Consider the following 25,023-nt stretch of genomic DNA (forward strand, 5'->3'; position numbering starts at 1 on the left):
TCAGAGCTCAGAGATCATTAGTCAATAGGTTTGTCTGGTATCGATATAAGCAGTTAAGACTTGTTTCCTGTTATGGATAAACTCTATTTGAGCTCAGATGTGCATTCATGTTTCTTGCACTTAATTTTTCAGTAAACATGAGCCAACTTTCAGACCTTGGCTCTTTATTTAAAATAGTCTGGTGTTTTTATGCACAGGCGTACTGGTGTCGGGGTGTGAGGTGTATGGATTGCATCTAATCTTATGCAATCTATTGGCACTCATAATGTTTATTGGGGATGACACTCAGCTACTATCACATCTTCTCAATATCTGTAAAAACGAATGAGTTATAACCATTTTTGTGTTTCCAATAATCAGTCGGCGTCCATCTTGAATTGGGTTCATTCTGAGTTGTAGATGAACAGCCATTGATTACTTTTTGAAACTTTCATTAACTTATGCTCAATGGTTCTTGAGATATTTTGCTAACAGACAAACAGATTTGAAGCAAACTGTTAAGCAAAAGATGTCACTCTATGTGACATGCTCAAAATATATTTTGGACATGAGTGTCAGCTACTACCACACTAGGTTTTAACTCAATGTTCATAAAATTAACAGAATAAGAATAATTTTTGTCTCCTATAGTCCATTTATAGATGGCTGTGGCAGCCATCATGAAATGGGTTGATTCCAAAATTTAATTTGTTAAATATTTGCTGGCAGACATTATTTTTCCGACTGTTTTCACCTGACAGAAATTAATTTGCAACAGTACCAGAAACAGACGTGAGACCAGTGTTAGCAGGCACCTGTTGTGCCAAAAAAGTACCATATTTTTTGCTGTATAAATCACAGTTTTTTGCATAATTTGCATGCCCTGCGACTAATAGGCCGTTTATGGATTTTTCCCCCCCATATTTATAAACCAATTTTTGGCTGAGATATGACTATTTTCATTCATTCTGACTGAAAAAATGGAACACTACCATTTTCAGCCACTAGATGGCAGCAGAATTGTAGGGCATGCCATTGTATCATGCAATAGGTAAAAGTGGCTATTAATGACACAATCGGTTTGCCATAACCTGCCACCTTCATCTGCCTGGAGCAACCGAATCAGCTTCATTTCGCTGTTCTGCCCTGGCGAAATGCAGCTGATTTGACCGTCAAAGTGTATTTATTAAGCAAATGTTAGACTGAGACACACATTTACTATAATTTTGAGCAAACAAATGTTTTAGTTTTTTTTTTAAGTGTTAATCTTGTTAAATTCTTGTTAAAGTCCTCCCATGCACGCTCCCGCGGCCGCCATTTGGTAGCCCATCGATTTATGGAACAACACTGGCCCACATTTCCAGATTCGCCCACATTTTCGGGTTGTCGGCTGTGACGCAAAACAAACGCAACACGTCAGTGGTGACGCATATATGGCAAAGCGACATATTTATGGATTTTTCCAATTTATTAGACTGATATGACTTGTAGGGCAGTGCAACATGTACGGCGGAAAATACAGTAACCCTATCATTTAAAGCATGATTCGGTGCACTGGCCCCATTTTGTAGCATTTATAGAGACACTACTGTTAGATGGAAATAAAACGGTTGCATGAACTATTTGAACTCGTACACTTTAATAACTATTCCATTTACATTTTAAAAATGCAGTCTCTTTGTGTTCTTGTCCTTTGCTGTGGTGTATCGGTCGTTTACTCTTATTTTTCCAAGGCTTCAAAGAAATTTCCCCCCCACCCCTCCTATATCACTAACATTTAATGTACAATAAAATGCTTTGGTTTGTTCTTGATGTACCACATTAAAAGGTGTTCTAGGGATTTTATTAGAGTACAGGTATAAAAACCTGAATGGAAAAATTAAATGTAAATGGTGGAATATAATTATAGAGGCAGTCCTGAATAAAAGAGAAGCCTGGACCTGCAGTTGTTTCAGGCAGTTCAGAAGCAGCTCTTCTTTTAGGAAACGGTATTTCTTTTTGGTGAAAAGTTAATACTTTGCAACTTAATGCCCGAGATATTTTATTATCGGAAAAAATTGGATGATTGAACGAATGGAGGACATTCTCAAAAACATAGCACTCCTTCCACTTCTGAGTTATTACTGTCCATGGGTGATAATGCTTTTTGCCTGTTTTGTTGTTAGCAAAATATCTCATGAACTGCTGATTGAACGAGTTGGAGCCATTTTTGTGTTTGCTGAAGTCACTTAGCTGATGTCCTAAATTAAGCTGATTCCATAAGTCAATGAACTGTCGATATACATCCTGTGCCAATTTTCTAAGAGTTTCATTCATCCAATGGTTTTTGAGATATTTTGCTAAAAGACAGATAATGTTGACACTATCAGTTAATGGCAAAGTGTTAGGCAAAAACGTTGTGCAGTAGAATTCAGAGTATTTGTTGGAAATCACTCAGCTACTACTACACCACATCTCAGATCAATATCTGTGACATTGACTGAGACGGCCATTTCTGTGTTTAAGGTCAGTGGGGTGTGGCAGCCATTTTTATATGGGTTGACTCAAAATCCAGTCAGTTGTAGATGTATAAGCAATGATCGCCTCCAAAAGCTAATCAGTCAAAATCAATTAATCATGTCCATCTATCACAATATGAGAGGTGGGGGACACCCTGGTCAGGTCGCAAGTCCATCACAGGGCCATATAGAGACAAATGGGACAAACAATCATTCACTCTCTCAATCAAAAGCTAATCAATCAGCTAATTGACTCCTAAAGCTAATCAGTTGTAAATGTATAACCAACGATTGCATCCTGGAAGTTTAATTAAAATCTGCCCAGTGGTTCACAAGGTATTTTGCTAACAGACAAACTGTGAGCTCACACAAACAGTTAGCTCTCAAACTACAAGTTGGTGATCAGTCTCAGCTACCACCACACCAAATGTTAGCTCAATATCTGTAAAGATGACTGAGTTATAACCTCTTTTGTGTTTGCTTAGGTCACAGCTGTGGTGGCCATCTTGAATTGATTTGACTCCCAAGATATAATCAGTTCTAGGCATAAGTCCGATGATTACTTTTTCAGAGTTTCACTGAAATCCATCTACTGGTCCATAAGATATTTTCCTAACAGACAATAAAACAGACATTTACAGACTATGTAATCGCCCATTTTTTATGGTGGGGGGTGATAAACATCAGTGTGTAATTTCTCCAAAAAGATGTAGAATGAAAAGTGTTTAGATTAGACCTATTATAAATGTGAGAAGGAGTAGAAATGTTAAGAATTTGATTATAATAAACTGGTTTCTTCATACAGCTCAGCTGTCCTGTGATGCCTCTTCTGCTTTGTACTTTTTTCTTTTGAAAGTAGTTTAATTATTCTCCCCGAACTCGTTCTCTGTATCCACTTTGAGCAACAATTGATATGATGTGTTTGCATTATCCGCGGAGACGCAGGAGCACGCGGTGGGTCGCGGCAGACGCCTGGATCAGCTTCGGGCGCTTTGTGATGTCAGAACAGATGCTGCTCGTATGCTGATAAGGCGGCGGCGATCGGTGAAGAAATGATTGCAGTTCATGCTCATGGGCTTTTTCCTGACTCAGAAAACAGTAAACAGAAAAACAACAGAACACTTCACTGTCGTCTGTCTCCTCGGAGACTGGGTGGCTTTGCCTCGACAAAACCATTTTAAGGTTGTGTGTGTGTCAGAAAAATGTGAGGCTTTCTGAGCGGGCTTTGTCCTTCAGACCATCCTACAGAGTGAAAACAATGTGATCAGAATGAGCTCAGGCTGTAGTGCAAAAAAAACTTTGATTCTTGCTTTAATTCAAGTTCAAGTATCTTCATTGTCATGCTCGTCACATGTGGTACATGAGGTGGAATGAGATTATGTACACAGGGTTCCAGTTACACCCAACAATGTCCATTTGCACATTCATTTTGATGAAGCCTCTCAAACAGAGGATGGTAGCCTGCTTTCAGAGCGAATAAACCCCCCTGTACTGGGAGTTCTGAGTTAATCTCCTAATCAGACAGTCATTATTACCCTCGTTGTGCTGCACTTTTCATTTCTTGATTTGTATGCCAAGCTTTGCTGAAAGTTGCCCATTCACACCCAATCTGAACTTCTTCACTTGGTCATGGCGGTGCTGAATGTGGTCATAACGTTCAATATTTTCACCCTCCCTTGCTAGACTTTGAGGCTAATATACCAGAGATCCACCTGAAATAACCCGCACAGATGATGGTATTGGACTTCACCAGTCAGAAGCTTCAGCCGGGTGTGTGGGACGTGTGTCAAAGGAGAATTCCTCCAAAATCCCCAACCCCTCACCCCAATCCAGACATCCCTCAGAGCTAAAATCAAGCAGTGTATGAATTGCGTGCCAGACTTGGGGAGAGTAGGAATGACCCCCTCTTTGCTGAACGCTACAGTCAAAAGAAAGACCCTGGCATGATTTGCAAGCAAAGACCACTTTGGCTTGGCCAGCTTAAACTGGGAAGTCAGGGTTTGAGATTTCAGGGAAGCTTGAGAAGGGGGTAGTGGGTAAGATAGAGTTTCAAAGTTTCCTTTAAAGCCCACCCCACCCCATCCCCCCCACACACGTTCTCGATGGCCTGCAGTGTGGGTTGAATAACATTCCAGTGTCAGACTGATATAAAAACGAACTGAAGAAAATGAAAAAAGAAAGGACGGACGGGTGCAAAATCCCTTTCAGCTAAGCTTTTGGCACATTACTAGAGGTGGCTGTCAAAACTCCCCAGAAATGTAGTCGATATCGTTCTGTCAGAAACAAAGCTATGGATCAAGGAGGATCATCAGTGATGCAAAAAGAAGCCACTTTCATTTATACGCTGCTGTCAAAATGATTTAGATCTTCGTTGAAACATTTCGACACAGAGACTTTAAAGCAAATAAGAAGGCAGATGGGATTTGTGGAGTCATGTTTTTGTAAAATGATGGGTCATTCCCCTGTGTTAAACACCAATAAATGTCAGGAACTTACCCCTAATGTCATTTAAACAAAGTTGTTCAATAAACCACTACATCAATTTTATAGAAGTGATCAGAAAGTAATAGCTGGGCGCACAACTACAGTTGAATAACTTTAAGCCAATTCAAGATGGTTGCCATAGCCAGTCAACCTTAGTAAACACAACAGTGGCTGTAATTCAATCCGTTTTCCAGACACCCAGTTAAAATCTGGTGTGGTTATAGCTGAGAGTTATCCCCACCACATACTCCAACTGCTAACAGATTGTGAAAGCTATTTGTTCTTCTTCAGCTTTTTCTTCAGTTTGGACTAAAAATTAATCCACTGGACGACCAATAGATTGTTTTGTGTCTCCAAAAGTATTGGTCAGAATTGATCATAATAGCATATGTTATTGGTGGGATGCTGTATCTTTTAAACCTCTGTATTTTTGACCAAAGCATATAGCTTTTTCCTCAAAGACTGCATCGACAGGTTGAGCATTGATCAGGAAAAATCTCTAAACAGAGTTTTCTGCTGTACACTCAGCATTAGCAGAAGGCAACCTCATTAACAGGATGGCGTCTCAAACAGCCGAACGGTATTTCCTCATATTTGGTTGCTGAACTCTGTAAAGTCAGGAGTAATTACTGACTTCTTCATTTCTCCCGTCTGTTCTGCAGAGTGAGGACAGGATTGTGTTTGGGTTTGTGGCGTAAGTGGACGAATATTACACCAGAGTGCAATTAAGACTTGGAACAGGATCAGATGGTTCCATGTTCTGTCACTTACCGTGTGTTTTATGAAAACTGAAAAACAAAGAACACGGGGAGCATGACATTAGGGGGGTGTGAGTAAATGTTAGGAATCAGCTACGCAAGTATTTGTTGAGAAATTAAACTGTTTATGTATACATTTGCTCTGTTTGTGTGGTAAATCGAAGCTACTGACCAAATCCAAATATGAAATGTTCTGCTGAGGAGCCAGATGCAACTCTATTATTATGTTTTGAACTCGAGTTGTTATGCCCTCAAGGTTTATTTGTCCAAGCTCTTCATTTGAATTCTTGGACTAATCGGGTTTTCCTGTCCAAAGCTGGTCATTGTTGCATCCTAGATCAGTGTCTGTATCACCAGGATGTGTTTTGCACAAAACGTTTGTTTTTAGAATGTTTGTTTCAGAACAGAGTTGTCCTGTCCTGTCCTTGAGGGCAACTATCCTGCACTTTGTAGAGGTTGTTGGGTCCAACACACCTGATTTGAATGAATGGGTGATTAAAGAGCTTCTGCAGAACATGAAGAGGTAATTCATTCACTGAATCAGGTGTGTTGGAGCAGGGAAACAAGTAAAACCTGCAGGATAATGGCAATCGAAGACCAAAATTGGACATCTCTGCCATAGAACAAAGACATTCTGCCATGATTGTCTACATTTATGAACATCAGCATACTCATCTGCTCATATATTTGTTTCGTACCCACAAATATATACCAACAATGCAAAAGCCAGTCACCACAGTGTTTAAATATTGATTCAGAGACTCAAGTAAAAACAATATAAACTAAAAACAAATGTGAAATATGCTCTAACACGCTAGTGAAGATTTTCAGATTTTTGTCTTGAACATTTTGGAATTTATGCTCCAACAATGTAAAGACGATCCAGGGAAATACCTCCAGGTTTTGAACATCAGAGTTCACAACAGTGCATTACATTTCAATAAATATTACACACCACCATGTAGATATGGTTCATGACTATCATTGCTACCAGTTGGGGTAAAAAAATGATGTGATAAAACTAAAAAATAATGTTTACTAATTTTTATTGTTGATAAAAGCAACAGAACTGAACTTTATATTTGAATATCTAGGGGTCTTGTTGGCTCTTAATGATTATTGTTGTGGATGGCTTTTTAAACAATCTCAGTTTGGAGAAAAAGTTTAATTCTGACTGGTTTGATGAGCTAAAGGCTATTCCAAGTGAGGCTGAGACCAAACTTGACTTTTGCACTCCTAAAGCGACTCAAATCTAAAATGAATACATTCACAATTGATAAACCTTTACACCACTGTCAGTTGGCCATTGCAGTTATTATGGCAGAAACATTGTATTCCTACTGGAAGTGGCCCAGGCTGCACCAAAAGTGCCATGAGCTTCAGCATTTCCCCTAATTTACTTGCCTAGGCAGGACGCTCATATCTTCCATGGTTTTTGTCGATGGATGGGCAGGGAGGGATGTTAAAGACAGAGACATGTCTGTGTTGTTTGTACTGACGTACCAACGGTTTTAGGAAATGGAAGGAAATGGAGCGCTACCTCTGTAGCTTTTTGGCTAGCGCATCTGTATTGCGAGCCGCTAACTTAGCGCTAAGTGAGTGCTGGCAGCTGTCAATGGTAGGCAGTGCACTTGGTTCTGTTGACAGGGAGGGGCACCCTGCTTATATAATGGTAGGGGAAACACTGAGCTTATTGCTGTTACCACTATTTATGTTCACAATTAACCATGCTACTTATAAGCATGTTATTAAAAACTTATGACAGTGTTTATCGGTTTATAAAAACTGTTCTCAAACACAAGAGTCAGGGTGGCTTCTGGGTAATACCAGATGGCTAGGCCTCAGACTGACGAAGCCTCTTGGATGAGGGGCGAAACGTTTCTTTTTAACAAAAAAAACGAAGTCCAGATGACATGATTCAACCTTTTTTGTTGTTATATACCTGGATGACTGAGAAAACAAACTTTGTGTTCTCAAATGTTAACTTTGTTTTAGAATGAAGCTGTTTTTTTTTTTTTTCCTTTGTCCTGTCTGGCATTGTGACACTTAGAATTATCGTCTGAGTGTCAAAGTGATGCCCAACATATTTACTTTCACAAGCAGAGCATTATGGCTGGCCTTAATGCTCCACTTGATATATAAATTAAATTTTATTAGAATTTGCTTTGGGTTTGTTCCAGATGTAATGGACATGGGGATGAAAAACAAAGAAGATAAAGCAGAAAGGTGAGAGAAGGGTTAAAAGGTAAAGAAGGAGATAGGAATAGAGGAGAGAGAGAGGGATAAAGAGAACACAAATCGACATCGTTGAAGTCTGCCTCTAGACCTGCGGAAAGAAAAAAAACAAAAACAAGACAAAACCGAGAAACCACAACAACAAACAACATATATAATGATACTTATAACATCATTAGAAAGTATTTTATATAGTACATAGTAATACAAGATATATTTAGTGGCCACCACAACCCAATTCAGTGTGTATCTGATAAACACCTGAATCTAAACACCTGTGTGAGCATGCTTGTCACTATAAGTTTTTTCCATAAAAATGTTCAATAGTGGATGTGGGGACCCACAGACCCGTCCCCACAGGACACAATGGCAACACAGGGAAGACCGGAACCACAGACACACAGCGGCCCACAAGCCCGGAACTCTGGGAGTCCCCAATCAGGGACACCCGCACCCCCCAGAGAGAGAAGCAAAGAGAAGCCCCGGGCGATCCCCAGAAACCACAAAGCAGAAACCCCAGGAGGCTGCAGCGATGAGTCCACAGGCCCCGCTGGCAACCCGCCCCTCTAGAGTAGATCCGGCCATGGACACCGAGCCCCGAGTCCCTACCACCCCCCAACAGAGGCCCGACAGAGCCAGGGCACCCAGGCCCCCGGCAGGCAGCCACCAGGGCGGGCCCGCACACACCCCACCACCCAGCCCCAGTTGCTGAGAGCTGCCATTGTACCAGCGGCAGGGGTGCCCACCACCGGAGGGGAGCACGACAGGGGGAAGTTGACCCCACATTAAATGGGGGGCCAAAATTGATCCAAGAGTGGGGCCCACCTAAAACCCAACCCGAGACATAAACAGGCACACAGAGACAGCCCGACAGAGCCTCTGTTGGGCCGTACATGCGCCCCACCCACCTGACAGCAACTGCAAGCCGGCCCCTGGCCGGGGGCCAGAGCAGCAGCTGAGGAAGGCCGGCCCAACGCACCAATGATCAGGCATCCCTACAGCCCCACACCACAGGCCCGGAGAGGTCCCGGCACGCCACCCATGCACCCCCCCCCACACACACAGCACGCCCCACTGCGAATGTCACATCAGGCTGACCAGCCAGCACCCCGTCAAAGCGAAGCCACGCCCCCGACCGCCGCCATGCACCACCAACGACCACACACACACAACCACAGCTGACCCCTCACCACCACAGCCAAAGGGCCGGCCATTGCAACCAGGAACCCTGATCAAAAGATCCAAACAACCCAGGGAGAACCAGAGCACCAGCCCCACCCCCAAGGCCCAACACCCACCCACAGCACAGACACCAACCAGGCAGCCTACCCCCCCTCCCTGCCCCTGACCCCAAATGTCAAACGGAGAACGAGGGTTTAAGGAAAAAAAAAATTATATATGTCTATATACACATATATATATAAATAATTAACAGGAAGACCCAACTCCTCCCTCCTCCCACTCAAGTAAGGTGTTGATGCATGTTGTTATATAGTGCGCTTAAAATGGGGGGGAGATGAGGCGGCGACTGGCACAGACCCACCCCCTCCCCAGAGTGCAGGCAGTGCCCAATCACCTCCCCAACCCTTGCCCAGAACCCTAAATGTCTACATGCTACATATGAGAGTGGGCACAGGTCCCGGAGGTGATAATGATTACACATCCCACCACCTATATGCCACCGTGTGCCCGCTCCAGACCCTATATATGCATGTGTTTGAGAATGTTATATGTGAGTGTCTAGGTTGTTTAATAAAATTGGGGCCCAGGTCTCCACAAACCATCGAGATGGAGGGTCCTCCTCGCAGCTCAGTAGTGCACCTGAACCCCAAGGCCCTGCTTGAGTGATGGTGTGATGGAGTGGGCGGAGGAAGATGTCGGGATGGGGAGGAACAACTGAGGTGGCAATGCCCTCCCAGGGGGCCAGCTCCCCCACTGACCCCAATAGGCACCCCCATTCTCCGAGATCCACCAGGAGAAGAAGGCTCCAGTACATCCATCCAGGAGCAGGAGACAGCCGCACCACCCGGGACCCAGGGCACTGACCGGCACATAGCCTCGAGAATGAAGCTGTTTTAAAATGGTAGCACTTCATTTTGGTTTTGGCCCCCTGGTCAGAGGTCAAAGGTCTGGTCATAGTTGAACTATTTCTCCAGACTGAGGTCATTCAAAGAGCTATCTACAACTGTTACAATATTAATTGTTCATACCCTTTTTACAGATCTCCACCTCAAATCAGATGGCTTTAACAGTCAAGGTTCAATGTGACTTTATTGTCATTCGCATCACATGTGGCATATGAGGTGGACCAAAATTGTGTACTCAAGGTCCCAGTTACACCCAAAAATAGCAAAAATATAAAGTATAAAAAAGGAACAGTATACAAAGATCTAAGATATATGCTAAACAGTAATAATATATTATAATACAGTGCCTTATGGATTTGCGGTGTATTTACTAGCCTTAAACCAGTTTGTTTTGTTCTTGGACGTTTCTCTAACTACACCTGACTGCAATGTGGCCGCTTCACCCCAGGAGAACTCCACTTTTAGATTTTAGAGAGAGGTGCCTGCTGAGTCCAACCCAAACATGTTTTACCTCTCTGCCAAGACACAGAGCAGGGTCACCCATACGCCATTGTGTGTGTATCTGTATTCATGTGGCTCCCCAAAGAGTGTTTAAGTGCATAAAATCACAGAGGCAGGTCACCGAGTACCCTCTTCCCTCCTCTGTATTCCCAAGTACTATCCTGATTTGATTTGTGAGACCTACAGCTGACTTCCTTCCCCTCGTGTTCATGCAAGACATGTGTAGAGCAACCATCAATGGCGACAGCACGGTTTCAGTTTGGTTCCTTCTTCCTGGGCTTCCAAATCACTTCGTTGGATCCCTCGTGTTTGCAGATTTCTCCTTCTCAGAGTCTTTTAATGACTTAATTAGAATTAGTCAGCATCTAGTGAAATTAAACCCTCCTAAGTGGTAATTTTTTTGTAAGCTGCGCCTTGGTGCTGCTCAGTCTATTACACAAGAACTCCATTAGTTTGAGCAAGAGTTTATGCAATGTCGTGACACTTTCTCTGTTTAATACAAAGTAATATAAAATATATAATGAAAGAATGTAGGGTGCACAGAGGAAAGAAAAGCATGAGGAAGCAGAAACACAAAGAAAGACCAACAATCCTTGAGAGTCAGCAGAGGTTTAGTTCGGCACATTCAGGGTGTTAAATCCATGTTTCTTGGGGTCTGTTGGACGTGAGAGCATCTGCCTCACAAACAGTTTACATGGAGGAGGATGTTTGGGCCAGACCAGTCAGATTTTCATCAAACTTCATTCTGTACTTTGTGAGGGAAGCCTTTGGAGGCCTCCAGCCAGGCAGCAGCTTTCTATGTTTCACTACAGCCTGGAAAAGCAAAAAATGTGCCAGTTATCCATTATTATATTTGAGCAATTTGTAATAAAGTCAGGCAGATGGAAGACAAGAGACGAAAATAGGCGGTGATGGCAACTTTGATGGCTTCTTTTCTCCTGTGCTGATTTGGGACTTTATGATATGGAAATGGTTCACTGGATCTTGGCTAGCATCTGTCTTTTTTTGTTTTTGAAAAGTCAGACCTGGAGCGAACCACCAGGCGTTTTGTTCTTGCTGGCTAATCGATCATTTCAAAGCCAGGTCACCGAGGTCTCAACTAGAGAAGCTGTCTCACATTTCACGCAGCATTTTCTAAAAGCTTGCTAGACAACACACACAAAAAAAAGTACCTCGTGAAGGAATTCACTGCAGCACCCCTTGACCTTTTGTGTCAACCATGTTTGGATGATTATTTACCCTTAAACATCAGGTGAATAAGAGAGTCTGGTTCAGTGGGGGAATGGACCATTGTTGGCCCAGAGGGACAGTTCTGGAGTAGCTGCAGTGTTTGTTTTGGTTTTCCTGACATTCTTCACATGTTTAATGCCTGGTTGTTGAGTATTTTCTAAAGATGTGCTACACTGAAAAAAGAATTTGAAAAACAATATTTTCAACTTATCCGTTTCTCCCTAAGTCAGGTACAAAAAAAGTGGATAAAAATAAACAATACCACTCTACAATAAGTTTAGCTTTATTAATTACTAATAAATACAATTAAAACAAGTTATTAGACTATAAACACTATTAATGAGCCATTAATTAGCAGTTGATGCTTTAGTTAAATAGGATGCTACTGACTCGTAGGCCTGTCACGATGACAAATTTTGCTGGCCGATTAAATGTCTCAGAAATTAATGCGATGAACAATAATAATATTGTTTGAAATTTGACAATAATTAGCAATTATTGTCAAATTTAAGAAGAAATGTTGGTTAATTTTATTTTGGGTGTAGTACTTTTTTGATCACCAGATGGTAGTATAAGACTGTTTGAACCAAAGGATGGATAGTGAGGGAGCGAGCAGCGCGTCTCTTTAAGAAAAATGGGAGAGAGGCCTCTTGACGTCACATGGGCTGTCTCTCCTTCCTTTATTCGGTTCTCAAAATGGTGGACGCGCTGTGTGGTTTGAGCTCATTAGCATAGCATTTGTCACACAAAGCTTTTAATAAAAAAAAATTAAACAAGTTCTCAGCTTCTTTTTTCAGAGAAAAACTATTTTTTACATGAAAGCACGGGTTTCAACCGTGAATTTTGGAGCTTCGACAAGACGGAGTTTTCTTCCCGAGGTCGGCCTGTTAGCTTAGCTCGTAGCTTAGCTTCTCAGCTTAGCTGCTTTAACGATACAAACATGCAATCTCGGATCGTTAAAACAGATTTTAAAGAGAAAAGAGAAAGGGAGGGGTCAGTGAAGAGCACCAGAGTTGAGCCTTTTGTCATCCAGTGTTTTCAGTAGAAAGAGAGAGACACGAAGAAATGATAAAGCCGATAAATGAAAAATGAGGTTGATAATTTTCATTTATCATGCCATTAATTGATTTATTGTTAATCGCGACGGGCCTACGGACTCATTTCTTGACAAAAAGTGAGCCAGGAATCACGTCTGTGTTGCCTAACTGCTAGCTTAGTTCTACTTTGCTGCCAGGGAGGTGGGTGTGTGTGTGTGTGCATTGTGGTCTATCAGAAACATTTTTGCAAGTGCGCTTGTATTGCACCCCACACTACATCAATACTGACAGTTGTCGATGGGGGGGGGGGGGTGTTGGTAGGCAGGGCGCTTGGTCTTGATGACGGGGCAGGGCGCCCAGCTTGCATAACGGAAGGGAAAACACTGGGTAGCTTTAACGACAGCTAATTAATTACAGTACATTATATGGCTGACTATCTCATGCTGTTGTATTCATTCATACCCATCTGCTCACCACAGACTCATGTTCGGGCTGCTGTTGTTACGATGTATTGTTTTACATTATTAGTGTTAGCGTATATCTTCGATCTATTAGTGTACCATTTGGCGCTCGTTTAATGTATATCTTAGTGTATATTTTAGATCCTTATATATTGTTTCTTTTTACACTTTATATTTTTGCTATTTTTGGGTGTAACTGGGACCTTGAGTACATAATTTCATTCCACCTCATGTACCACCTGTGATGTGAATGACAATTAACATGACTGGAACTTGATTTACCAAGTAACTTAAAACAATATTCTAATTAAACTATTTTTATTTACTTTGGCTTTTGTACCTGCTGCCTTTTTGCTTCTGCTCTTCAACCAAAATTACCCTAAAAGCACTTCCTGCAAGCATTGTCCACAATGACTTCATGTTGTGCAGAAAATGGCAGTTTTCAAAGTTCCACGTTGCCACAATGATTCGTTTTAGATCCCTTAGCTCATTTAGTGTTGCTTTTTTTTTAGAATTTGAATTGCTTGTGTAATTGCTCATTTTGTGGCAACTGATGAACACGGGACTATGTAAGCACACATACTGCCTTTTGTTTGAGCCTCCGAGTTGTTCGTTTTTTTGGCGTTCTCTGGCCTTTTCCTCCACTTCCTTTTTCCTGTTTCTGGGTCTAATTGAGCTGTGAGTGGATTCAAGGTGGAACACATTTGAATTCCCTGCGGTCGTGACCGCTGTGGTCGCTCGTGACACAGTCATTCCTCTCATTTCCAGACCATTTACATCATATTCCTGCCACTCGTGCTCCAATAATTACACCACCTTTTGAAACACCATTGCAATCTCTGGTCAACAACACTAACACAGACACGCAGGCCCTGACGGAAAGGCAGAATTAACATTGAAATCAAGTCAGTAGCAAGTGCGGCATCATACATAATTTAGTTATTGAAAATGTGCATTGCATTTGCCTTGTTGGAGACGCTGTGCAGTTCGTGCTTTAAGATTTCATTATATTCTGTGCACTTGGCTCAGCACCAGATAATGATATTGAAATGCATGCACCATTGGGATCGGTGTTATTGACATTGGAATTTGCTGTACCCCTGATTCAGAGGCTAGGCTGAAATTGCTGTTGTTGTCTCTGTTGTGTCTGCAGATGTCTTGATGTGTTGTGATTTTCACCCCTCCCCCACCCATTCTCAGATCTGGCATGGAAAGAAACGTCTATTGGAAAACTGTGCAGGTTTGGTTAGTGGGAACACAAAAATGCAAGGAAATTTAGATCTGAAAAAAACAAAATATATATAATGGACACGTTTGTGACCAGATGAGTTCAGGTAATGATGGAGAATGACACTCGTAACTTGGAATAAAAGCCTGGTTAGTCTTGAAGCTTTTATCTTCCCTTAACAATTACGTTATTCATACAAAATATCAGAAAAATTCTTGATTTATGAGATTAAACCTCATTATCTTAGGTATGTTTTTGCGGGCATTAGATGTGCCACAGTATTTGTGATGTTTAAAGCACCAACTTGGTGGATAATGTCCGAATGAGCTCATAAGTGAACAAAGTTACAAACTTACCAGATATTCAACTGCCAACAAGTGTGAACTGATAATAAATGCTGCTTTGCACTTTTTTCTCTACTTGTCTTTAAACAATTACACCTGAAGAACATTTGTGTTTTCTTAGCTGCATAGCAGAGTCGTGGTTTTTATTATGCATTGCATATTACAATCCTGCTAAGGCTACCAAATGATGCTGTTGTAGCTGTCAGCTTAGAACAGGGGTGCCCAATCCTGGTCCTCTAGGGTCACTCTCCTGCATGTTTTAGAAATTTCTCTTCAACGCACCTGATTTAATTCAAGGAGTGATTACAGTAACAGGCTTCTGCAGAACTATAAAGAGTTTCTCAACCATTGAGTCTGGTGCGTTGGGGTAGGAAAACAAGTAACACATGGAGGATAGTGGCCCCCAAGGACCAGGATTGGACACTCTTGGCTTAGAACAATAACCATGTACTGATGCTGCTGTCTGGAAATTAATTTATATACAATCCTTTTGGGTGTTTGAGGCTTAACTCTGATGTCACCATGTTTTAAATCCCAACAACTCATCTTTTTCATCTCAGACTGTAGTTTGAATATCAGATCCAGGCCCTCATTGCAATGCACTGTCTTGTAGCTGTCATACAAAATCAAGCCTGGAAACACGACTTGCAGTATTTCGCGGGCACAGACTGACATTTGCCCCTCAGGTAGGATGATTGATGCCCAACAGGTGAGGTTACCATGGTAACCTGCCAACCTGAGCCACACTGGCAACACTGGATCCAATAAAATCAGTGATTGATGAACGTCAGACACGGCAACACATCTTGCTTAGCTTTATATTCTCATTTCCGTCTTTTAGCAATCCGTCACTCTCCGCTCTCTTTCGCATTCCTCCTCAGTTCTTGGCCACCCCCCCCGCCTCCTCTCCCGTCCCCGTTCATTTGTCTGAGACCCATTTGTGCTGCATTAAGGCAAGATATGTAGAGAGCGAAGGAGAGGGAGGATTGGAAAGAGTGTGGAAGACGTGGGAAATGAATAGTGTCTGAGCTTTGCATCACAATGGAGAACTATCTCAGGCAGATTTCCTCTGCCTTTAAACGGCACATCCATCTGCATTTGTTCCCCCCAACTCCATGTGTGCTCAGGCCCGTGTGCTTTAATTCCTCCCTGTTATGTGGGTGTGCAGCCCATCCCCATTGTATGAACTGTTAAATATTTGTAATGGTAATCTGCTTTATTTGTTTTGCATCTAGGTTTCTTATTGTGAGTGCAAGTAATTTCCTCTAATGGATTTCGTTTCTATTGTCTCGTCGCGTTTTGTGTGTCAGCAGGCCTTTGTGCACGTGGAGGAGGAGCGTGTACAGCGCTATTATTTAACCCAAGCCATCAGTCACTCTCAACAAGCCTATCATATTGGATCATTCAGAGACCGTGCAGGCTAAAGTTAGCGCTATTATCTGCCTGTCACCGGCTAGCTGTGTTGAGGTCCCTTGTGGAAAACCAATTGTGTGAGTGAATGCCTTGCTGCTCGCGTCGTGACGCTCCGGGAATGCACACAGCATCTATAAAAGAGCACTCTTCGTTTCCATTTGGCTTTTCCACACATTCCAGCCTGCTTTCGAGGATCCCAGTCTTGACATTAAGTGCCCTAAAGTAAAGTTTGTCCACTTTTGAAACAATCTGTAAGGTTTGGAAGCTAAATTAAAGCAGGGGTAAATTATTTTACCTCCAGAAGAAAAGGTTTGTCCGGCTTTTTAATCATCTCGAGATTTCTGAGCCAGCGCTCATCAATCATCATGTATGCAGACAGCGCGCTGGAATTATTATTCATTTTCTACGAGACACTTCATTTGCATGGACACACCGTCCATTTCATAAAAATTACTGAGCCCTTCCCTGCTGGTTGTGATAAGCATCTGGACATGAAACAGCTGAAATTCTGAGACACGGCACTTAACCCGGCAACACGATCCCACTTCATTACACAGGGATACGTGGGAGGGTTGCAAGCAGGCGTGACTAGGAACATCACACTTATAATGACCCATCAGATAATGCAGAGGATCAAGTTTCACTTTGTTGCAGTGGCATTGTATAAAAACTCCTCTGGATTAATGAAAATCATCTTCACTTTCCTCAGGTCAGAGAGTGACAGATGGAAAAACGCCTGTGGGGGATGATGAGATTCACAGCAACGGCTGCCTCGCAGTTTACATGACAAAAATAAGAATTTGAAAATGTGAAGGAATCTAACTTACCATTATTAGGTACAAATGCATTGTGCAAATGATTTAAAAAATATTACATTCAGTTTTGACCTGAATATATTCATAAATCTTATATTGGGACCATCATCAAAGTTTTCTTTTTAACTTAATTACATTTTATCGAAGAAGCATTTAATTAGTACATTAACTGACATAACAATTAGCACTACAAATAAATAGTTCCAGAAAAATGCTATCATCATAAAATAATTTCTGATTTACATTGTCTTGTTTTACTCCTCTGTAATAATGAAAAACTTGGATTTATTTTATTTTTTTCATGGTGAAATATTTTATTCATGTCCACTCCTTGCATCAGTGATCAGGCTCTGCTTCTACGATCTGCTCTTGTGATCCATCACATATTTATTTATTTTATTTTTTGACTGCTCCCTTCGTCAGAGGTTGCCACAGCGAACTAATTTGCATGGACCTGGCAATTGTTTTTACGCCGGATACCCTTTCTGACGCAATGACAGAATACCAAGCTACCACAGCCCTCTGTGTGGAGCAGAGATCTGCCATATAGGGCACCCAGGGGAGCAGATGGTGGGGGTTAAGGGCCTTGCTCAAAGGTCCAGAGTGGAGTAAATGAGGGAGGATGCAGGTGTGGGTATTTCACCTTTCCCACTCACATTTGATGTTGTCGGTCCAGGGAGTGGAACTGGCAACATTCTGATTACAGGCTTGCCTTCTCTAACCTCTGTGGAGGATCCATCGCTGATTGAAAATGTAAGAAATAGTATTTAAATTCACGAATTATTTGCAACGTATTTGTGCAAACTTTCAGAGCTGCAGCACTGTCCAGTTCTTGTCCAAATCAGCAGCATGTTTTGTCCAAAAAATTACAAAATTGGAAACATGGAGGGAAACTAAGATGACATGTCAGACCTAAAGAAAACGAAAAACTAATTTCAACTTCAATGTTTCCCCTACCATTATACAAGCGGGGCACCCCGCCCCGTTAACAGAACCGAGCGCTCCGCCTACTGAACCGAACTGCACATGTATTTGTTTGTATTTTTGTTAGCAAAATATCTCAAGAACATCTGGACAGGGGTTTATTAAACTTTGGGAAGGTATACACTGGGATATCTGATTAAGTTTTGCATTAACCCAGTTCCAAGTGGTGGCGCAGTGATTAGAGAAGGTGTGCCTGTGATCGGAAGGTCACCGGTTCGACTCCCCGGACCGACAATATGAAAATGTGGATGGAAAAGGTGAAACACCCACACCTGCCACCACCCTCATTTGCCCCACCCTGGGCCCTTGAGCAAGACCCTCAACCCCCACCATCTGCTCCCAAACAAATGAGTCTTCGTGACTCAATGAGACTACCTATATAAATAAAGGTATAATTAAAATTTTTAAATGTCCACCATAGTCAAATGATCTTTGTACTCAATCAGTTTAGCAGGTTTTAGGCTGAATATTGATGTGGTCGTAGCTGAGCACCATCCTCACATGCACTGATGTGATCACATTGCGCAACACCTTCATTTAAAACATTAACAGTTGGAGACTACCTTATTGTTTCTTAAAATGAGATGATTTTGTGCATTCCTTGAAGGCATTCCGGGCCTTTATCTGATATGAATAGTTTCTTTGCTCTTTTTGGGTCAGAGCAGGGTCTGTTTAGATGCTGTTTGGCAGTCAAATGGAGGAACAGTGGCTTCTATGTAAACTACTAGTTGTGTATTTATATATGTAAACTAGACTCAAATAAGATGAAAAACAACCGGTATACCGTGTTTGACTTCTGGCTATCTGTCTTGTATCGATGCAGGAGTTAAAGCCTGTTTTATGTTGGGCACAAATTGCCCATGGCACCCTCATTTGTTTCTCTACAAGTCTTCCAGAAGCAAAAAACAAAAAATACAGTACTGCAGTTAGTGCTATAGGCATACAGTATGTACTGATTTTTGTTGATTTAGATGCAGTTTGTTGTTTGTCTTTCAGATACCCACCCCACACTTTCTTTTTCTTGTTCAGGTGTTGTTTCACTGTCAAAGCCGTCACACAGCGTGCTACATTACAACATGACACGTTTGAGTCTCACCCAGTCGGAGGAGCAGGAGCAAATTATTAATGTCAAGACCGTGGGAGGCGTTTAGTAATAAATGATCAAAAAGAGGCATCTAGTTGTTTAGACTTTCTTTTTTTTTTTTTTTTTACAGGAAAACATTTGCAACTTTATCATCTTGGTGATCTGATTCAAACTGGCACTTCTTTTTATATGCTGTATTTTTTTTTTAATCCCTCCAGCTAGATTATTAGATCTAAACACTTTGTTTATTTTCCCATTAACACAAATTGTCTTCGTTTGTCTTTGTTTTCCAATCATGTGAACCCTCATCAACACCAAAACTAAAAAAGACCAAAAAACAAACAAAAACCCCCCCACGTCTCTTAATTAGAACTGTCACGTATCATCTGGACCCCTTTGGCACGTTGCTAAAATAACAGAACAACTGCTGATTAGGAGAAAAAACAAGTTGTTCTTAGGAAGCATGGAGGCAGTGATGAAGAGGTCTTGATGTGGCAGAGAACAGACGCTGCAGTCGTCACTCGCTCTGTTAAACGTTGGCCGCCTTATCTGACGGAGTTATCCCGAAACCCCCTCTGAACAGCTACCCTTGAAACGTCAGCACCATCATACTGTAGATCATACAGTACGGCCCCTCCTGGAATACAAGTCAACTTGGCAGCGCTGGACTACTGCGCCACAACCCCCCTGCACCTTGTTTTTGTTGAACTTGGTCCAAGTCTTTCTTATAAATATATTAGGAAGTTTTTTTCTTCTTTTTTTGGCAATACATAGAAGTTTATGTATCTAAGCCCACACATTTTTTTCCTCATTTTTTCAAGTAGTAGCAAAAACTACTCTAATAGTTTTTATTTATCTATGATAGTTTCTTAAGGAACACCTGTTCTCGTCGCTCCTGCTTGATCAGTTTTTCTGTCAAATTACTCTTTAATATCTAATGAAGAGGAATTATCCCGTACGGTATACTTTGTACCCAGTCAGCTTCTTTAAATGTATATTTTCAAGTGATTTTTAAAGGGCTAGTTGTGTTAATGTTTATGAAGCAGTCACACTATTGTGATCCATTTTCCTTCCGTACATTTTTCGTCAATTTGCTCTAGTTCCACAATTTTGTGCCATTTCAACAAATCATAAATCAAAACGTTCAGCTTCTTCAGAACAATCCTGCTACGACTTTTGGTATTGTTGCAACTTTAGCTTTTTGAAATAGCCTTTTCTGCCATTTTTTCCCCTCGTAGTAAATTAATTGAGCTCATTTTCCATCCTTCAGATCTTTAGATCTGTTTACAAACTTTTACTGCTCCTTTCATGTTTTGTTCTGGTTCAGCTTCTTTCAGCTTCCTGGTACAAATTTAATTTAAACTTTTTTTTCAGCTACTTTCAGCTAATTTCAGCAGTTTTTTAATCTTCTTTCTGCTTTTATAGATTTTTTTGTTTGTTGCCAATTTCAGTTTTTTAAAGCTAATTTTGTAATGTTTGTGATCATTTCTGCTTATTTAAACCTAATTAGTCAAATATGTGTCCTTCCTGCTTTCTTCTGCTAATTTAGGCTTGTTCTTCCATTTCAGCTACATTTCAGCATGTTTCTTTTAGCTAATTTCAGCTGTTTTTCAGCAAGTTCTTCTGCAATAAGCATTCAAACTGCATTTTCACATGAAATACAATTTCTCCAGTTATATTTATTGTCCACCACCAATTGCAAATTATGTATGACGGGCGATCATGCTTGTGTGTGTGTGTGTGTGTGTTTGTGCATGTTCGCTTCTCTGAAGTGTTAACAACTATCTCATGATCCACTAAGTAGATTTTATTGGATCTCTCAGAAAATAATCATCAAATGTAATGATTAACTGTTTGAGAAGATCCAGTTCAAGATGGCTGCCACAGCTAACCTTAGCTCATGCAAAAATGACTATTATTTAGCCAGTTTTAGCAATTTTCAACTAAAAACTGGCAGCTGAGAATTGTGTCAAACCTTTACTCATAAAAACTACCTGATCAGGTGAGATATTTCCATTAACTACCGAGGTAATTAATGTTTGTCTGTTAGCAAAATATCTCATAAAATACTGGACCAAATGTAATGAATTGTTCCTGAATAATAACTAGATGTACAAACACAATATGCATTCAATATGCATTGATTTAAGAAACGCTAGGCATTTAATTAATTTCATTCATTTTTTTTTTTTACTTTATGACAAGAACGTCAAAGGGTCTGTTAAGTTGTCACATTTAATTTCCCTTCCTTCAGCTGTCAAGACTATATTAGTCGTTGTGTTTATACATAAAGCATTGCCTTTGATTAAATAGAGAACGTTCTCCTACACGACTGCAGCTCAGTCATATATTTGATGAGAGGTGGGACTCGGGTACAGTAACTTTCAAGGCTTTTCCTTATTTTTCTTGAGATGATTTCAGCTCATAGTTTCATAATAAAAACAGACAATTTGCCTTTATCTGTATTTTATGTTTTATGTTAAGTTTATTCCTCGCTGGTTTATTTTCAGTGTTCTGTTCCTCTGAGTTTCCCCGTGCCATTAGTTCATGTGGAGCTCCTGCTCCTCAGTTTGGCCATGCTAATTCACACCTGTTCCCTGTCTCATTGTGCTCAGCTGTTTCCCATCTCCTCGGCAACCCCACTCCATTGTTTCCCTCAGTTTCTATGTACATACACCGTGTCTGATGCTCATCTGTGTTCCACAATGGAGCTTTAGGGCCACGCTAAGAAAAAAAAAATTACATTGCCACGCTCAGAATTTTTTTTTTTAAGCCATAAAATTACGTGAATAAAGTCATAGTATTACAAGAATAAAGTCGAATAAAGTCTTAATATTATGAGAATAAAGTCGTACGAGACTTTTTTTCAGCTCTCGTGTTTTTTTTCTTCCACGAGTCGGATCCATGACGCGACCTGTCATTCAATCCAGACCAATCCGAAGCTAAATGAGTCGTAATATTATCCGAACATGATAAAGCAGGGTTTACCGCATTTTAACTGTGGTAAAAGATGATGTTGACCATCTTGTTAAATTATACTTTTGTACTGGTTTTAGAAATAAGCTGCCAAGATCTAACTGTTGAGTTTGCCGTCCTCCTAATATTGTCCAAATGGTCATTTTACACAATAAGGCTTTACGTGTCTTGGTTATAGTCAATAATGTGTACATAAAAAAAAAAAAGATTACTCAAATATTAGATTTTATAAGTGGTGTTAAAAGATAGATTTTAAGATGGTAACATGCCAGTGCTCATGAAGAACACTTTACTGCAAAGAGAAGGACCACGTTCAGATGGATGGACAATCTGATAAAATGAAGCAAGTGTATTTAACATGTATTGTTCGCATAACTTGAGATTTTGCATGGCATTTAAGCTTCCCAAGTGCCATGTCCTTTACTGTGATGTTCAGATTTTGACCTTTTCCTACCAGAGTGTCATTCTATATGGCTAAGGACTCAGCTCCCAGCAGAATTACATGCAGTGTGGGTTTCCTAATGTGCAGAAGATGACGATATTGTGTGCGCTCTTTGGCTCGTATCATTTAGCAGAGATTATACATGTGGAGCAGATCATGGCTGATTATGGATAATCGAAGGGCTTGGATGGTCTAATCATGAAGGCTGACTTAACCTTAATATCATGATATGCTGTTATAGGGATTATCTTTTGAATCTCCACCGAACAGAGAATGCTTATCCACTCTGAATGGCTTTTCTAAATAAGTCTACTTCATATTTTATTTCTGTTGTAAGGTTCTGTTGGCGATAGCTCTTTGGACTTCTACGTCCACTTGTTTGGTCAATCCTTCTCCATGCTGTAGAACATTGGACTCTGAATGTTGGGGTTGAGAAAGTATCTGCTACTGACCCCTGCCTCAGTTCCACTGGTTCTCTCTCACACTACAAATGTTGTAGAGTCCATTGGAGCTCATAACTCCTTGATTACTTGACACCAAGTAATGTAAAATTAACATTAATGGTATTTTACAGTATCTGGATGAACCGCCGTGAGCATGACGGCTCAGTGGTTAGCACAGTTGCCTCACAGCAAGAAAGTCCTGGGTTCAATCCCCGGTTGGACCTGGGGTCTTTCTGTGTGGAGTTTGCATGTTCCTCTCGTGCTTGCGTGTGTTTTCTCCGGGTATTCCGGTTTCCTCCCACAGACCAAAAACATGCGTGTTAGTCTGTCTTCAGGCACAGGCCTCCCTTTGCAAAAGAGATCTGAGATCTCAATGGGATTTGCCTGGTTAAATAAAGGTAAAAAAAAAAAAAAGAATTCAGAATTAAACTCCAAATTTACGCCGTTCAAAGAACCAACTACCGTACAAGTATTATACTCATTTTACATGATCTTATACCACTTCAAAAGATCAGAATGATCTTTTTAAATCAAAATCTCAAAGGAAATTGTTTGTATTTGTTAAAATTTTCAAACTTGAAAGCAAATTTATTTACTAAAATATTCATAGGTGCAAAGTGAGGGAGTGGTGGCACAGAGGTTAAAGAGGGTGGGCCTGTGATTGGTGGGTCGACGGTCAACTCCCCAGTTCAGCTCCCCAGACCGATAACTTGGATAACTTGAATAACTTGAAAAGGTGAAACACCCACATCTACCTCTACCCTCATTTGTTGCACTCTGGGCCCATGAGCAAGGCCCTTAACCCTCCCAGCTGCTGTCTGGGCACCTTCGATGGCAGCCCTCTGCTTCACATGTGTGTGCTCACATGTGCAATGGGAAAAATGCAGATAATTAATTTCCCCATTGGGGATTAATAGAGTACAATGAATGAATGAATGAAACACTGAAAGTGGCCGTTGTGGCCACAGCCCACAGGAAAAAGAAAGCAAATCTAAACTTTTTTCAATTACAGTCAGACCTTGCAGGAATACACACGAATCTTGAGCACATTTGCACAATATACAGTCCGTACACGTGCGTGGTCGTCCTCCTGAGCCCTGAGCACTGTGTGCTTCATTGCTCCCCCCTTGTTTCTCTGTGGGAGTGATTTGTCGGTAAGGTGGGGGAGTTAACACTCTGATGAGCAAACAACAACAACACTCTACCCAAAAATACATTTGGTGCTTCACACCGTCTTCTTGTTTGCTTGATCACACCCGGTATGAGCTCAGGCTGACTGGAGATTGAGCAACTTGCACTGTGCCACTTGACGGCAACTCAAAACCCACATTGACATAAGGACCACGATGATAAAGCCACAGCGCATCCATCTGCTGTTTTTCTTACTGGAAGAGGCAAGACTCCTATTGTTCTGGGAAACGAAAGCTAACGTGTTTTGATGTTGTTTTTATGACAGATTTTGGAAAAGCATCTGGAATCGGAGCAACGAGCCGTTTTAGCCTGTTAGGGAAAGAACGGCGCGGTGGAAAGGACCGTCGTGAAGGAAGCAACCGATCGGGGCTCACGCCAGCCAAAGACTTCGTTCTGAGCTCATCTGGGACTCTGAGCAGCGGGCGGTGAGAGAAGGAGGCCATGTGGACCGCACGCCTGCTAGTCCTCGCCAGCCTCTTTGCACCAGCCGCTCTGGGTGAGTGTGGCTCATTAAACCAAGTGTTTGTCTCCTTTTGTGTCTATGTGAAATGTGCACATGTGGGCTTTAATTATTATTATTTTTTTGGTCATTGGCATGGCATGAAGCCGTGTCAGAATCATCCTTTTCTGTCAGCCAAGTGCGATGAAAGCTTCTGACTTCATCTTGTTTTCACCGTCTTTCCCTCGATAATTAGCAGGACTTAGGTTTTTTTTTAAACTTTTTGTTTAACCACTTCCTTTGCTGTCTTTTTTCCACTCCATTCTTCTCTCTCCTGACTCTGCCTTTTACACATTCATTTGAAATTACTTCTGAGGAATTACCACTACTTCTT

At 41.3% G+C, this 25,023-nt stretch overlaps 1 protein-coding gene across 1 annotated transcript in view; it reads left to right on the forward strand.

Annotated features, from left to right (window-relative positions):
• The first annotated feature begins 24,463 nt into the window (after positions 1–24,463).
• LOC119422962 (adhesion G protein-coupled receptor L3-like) overlaps positions 24,464–25,023 on the forward strand; it is a 103,415-nt gene continuing 102,855 nt past the window's right edge. The window contains exon 1 of the mRNA XM_037690697.1: positions 24,464–24,686. Within this exon, the coding sequence (XP_037546625.1) occupies positions 24,632–24,686 (55 nt within the window). The 5' untranslated portion in view covers positions 24,464–24,631. The remainder of the gene's footprint in view (positions 24,687–25,023) is intronic.

The sequence above is a fragment of the Nematolebias whitei genome, chromosome 1 (genome assembly GCF_014905685.2).
Source record: "Nematolebias whitei isolate Nwh7 chromosome 1, NemWhi1, whole genome shotgun sequence".
Classification (NCBI taxonomy): Eukaryota; Metazoa; Chordata; class Actinopteri; order Cyprinodontiformes; family Rivulidae; genus Nematolebias; species Nematolebias whitei.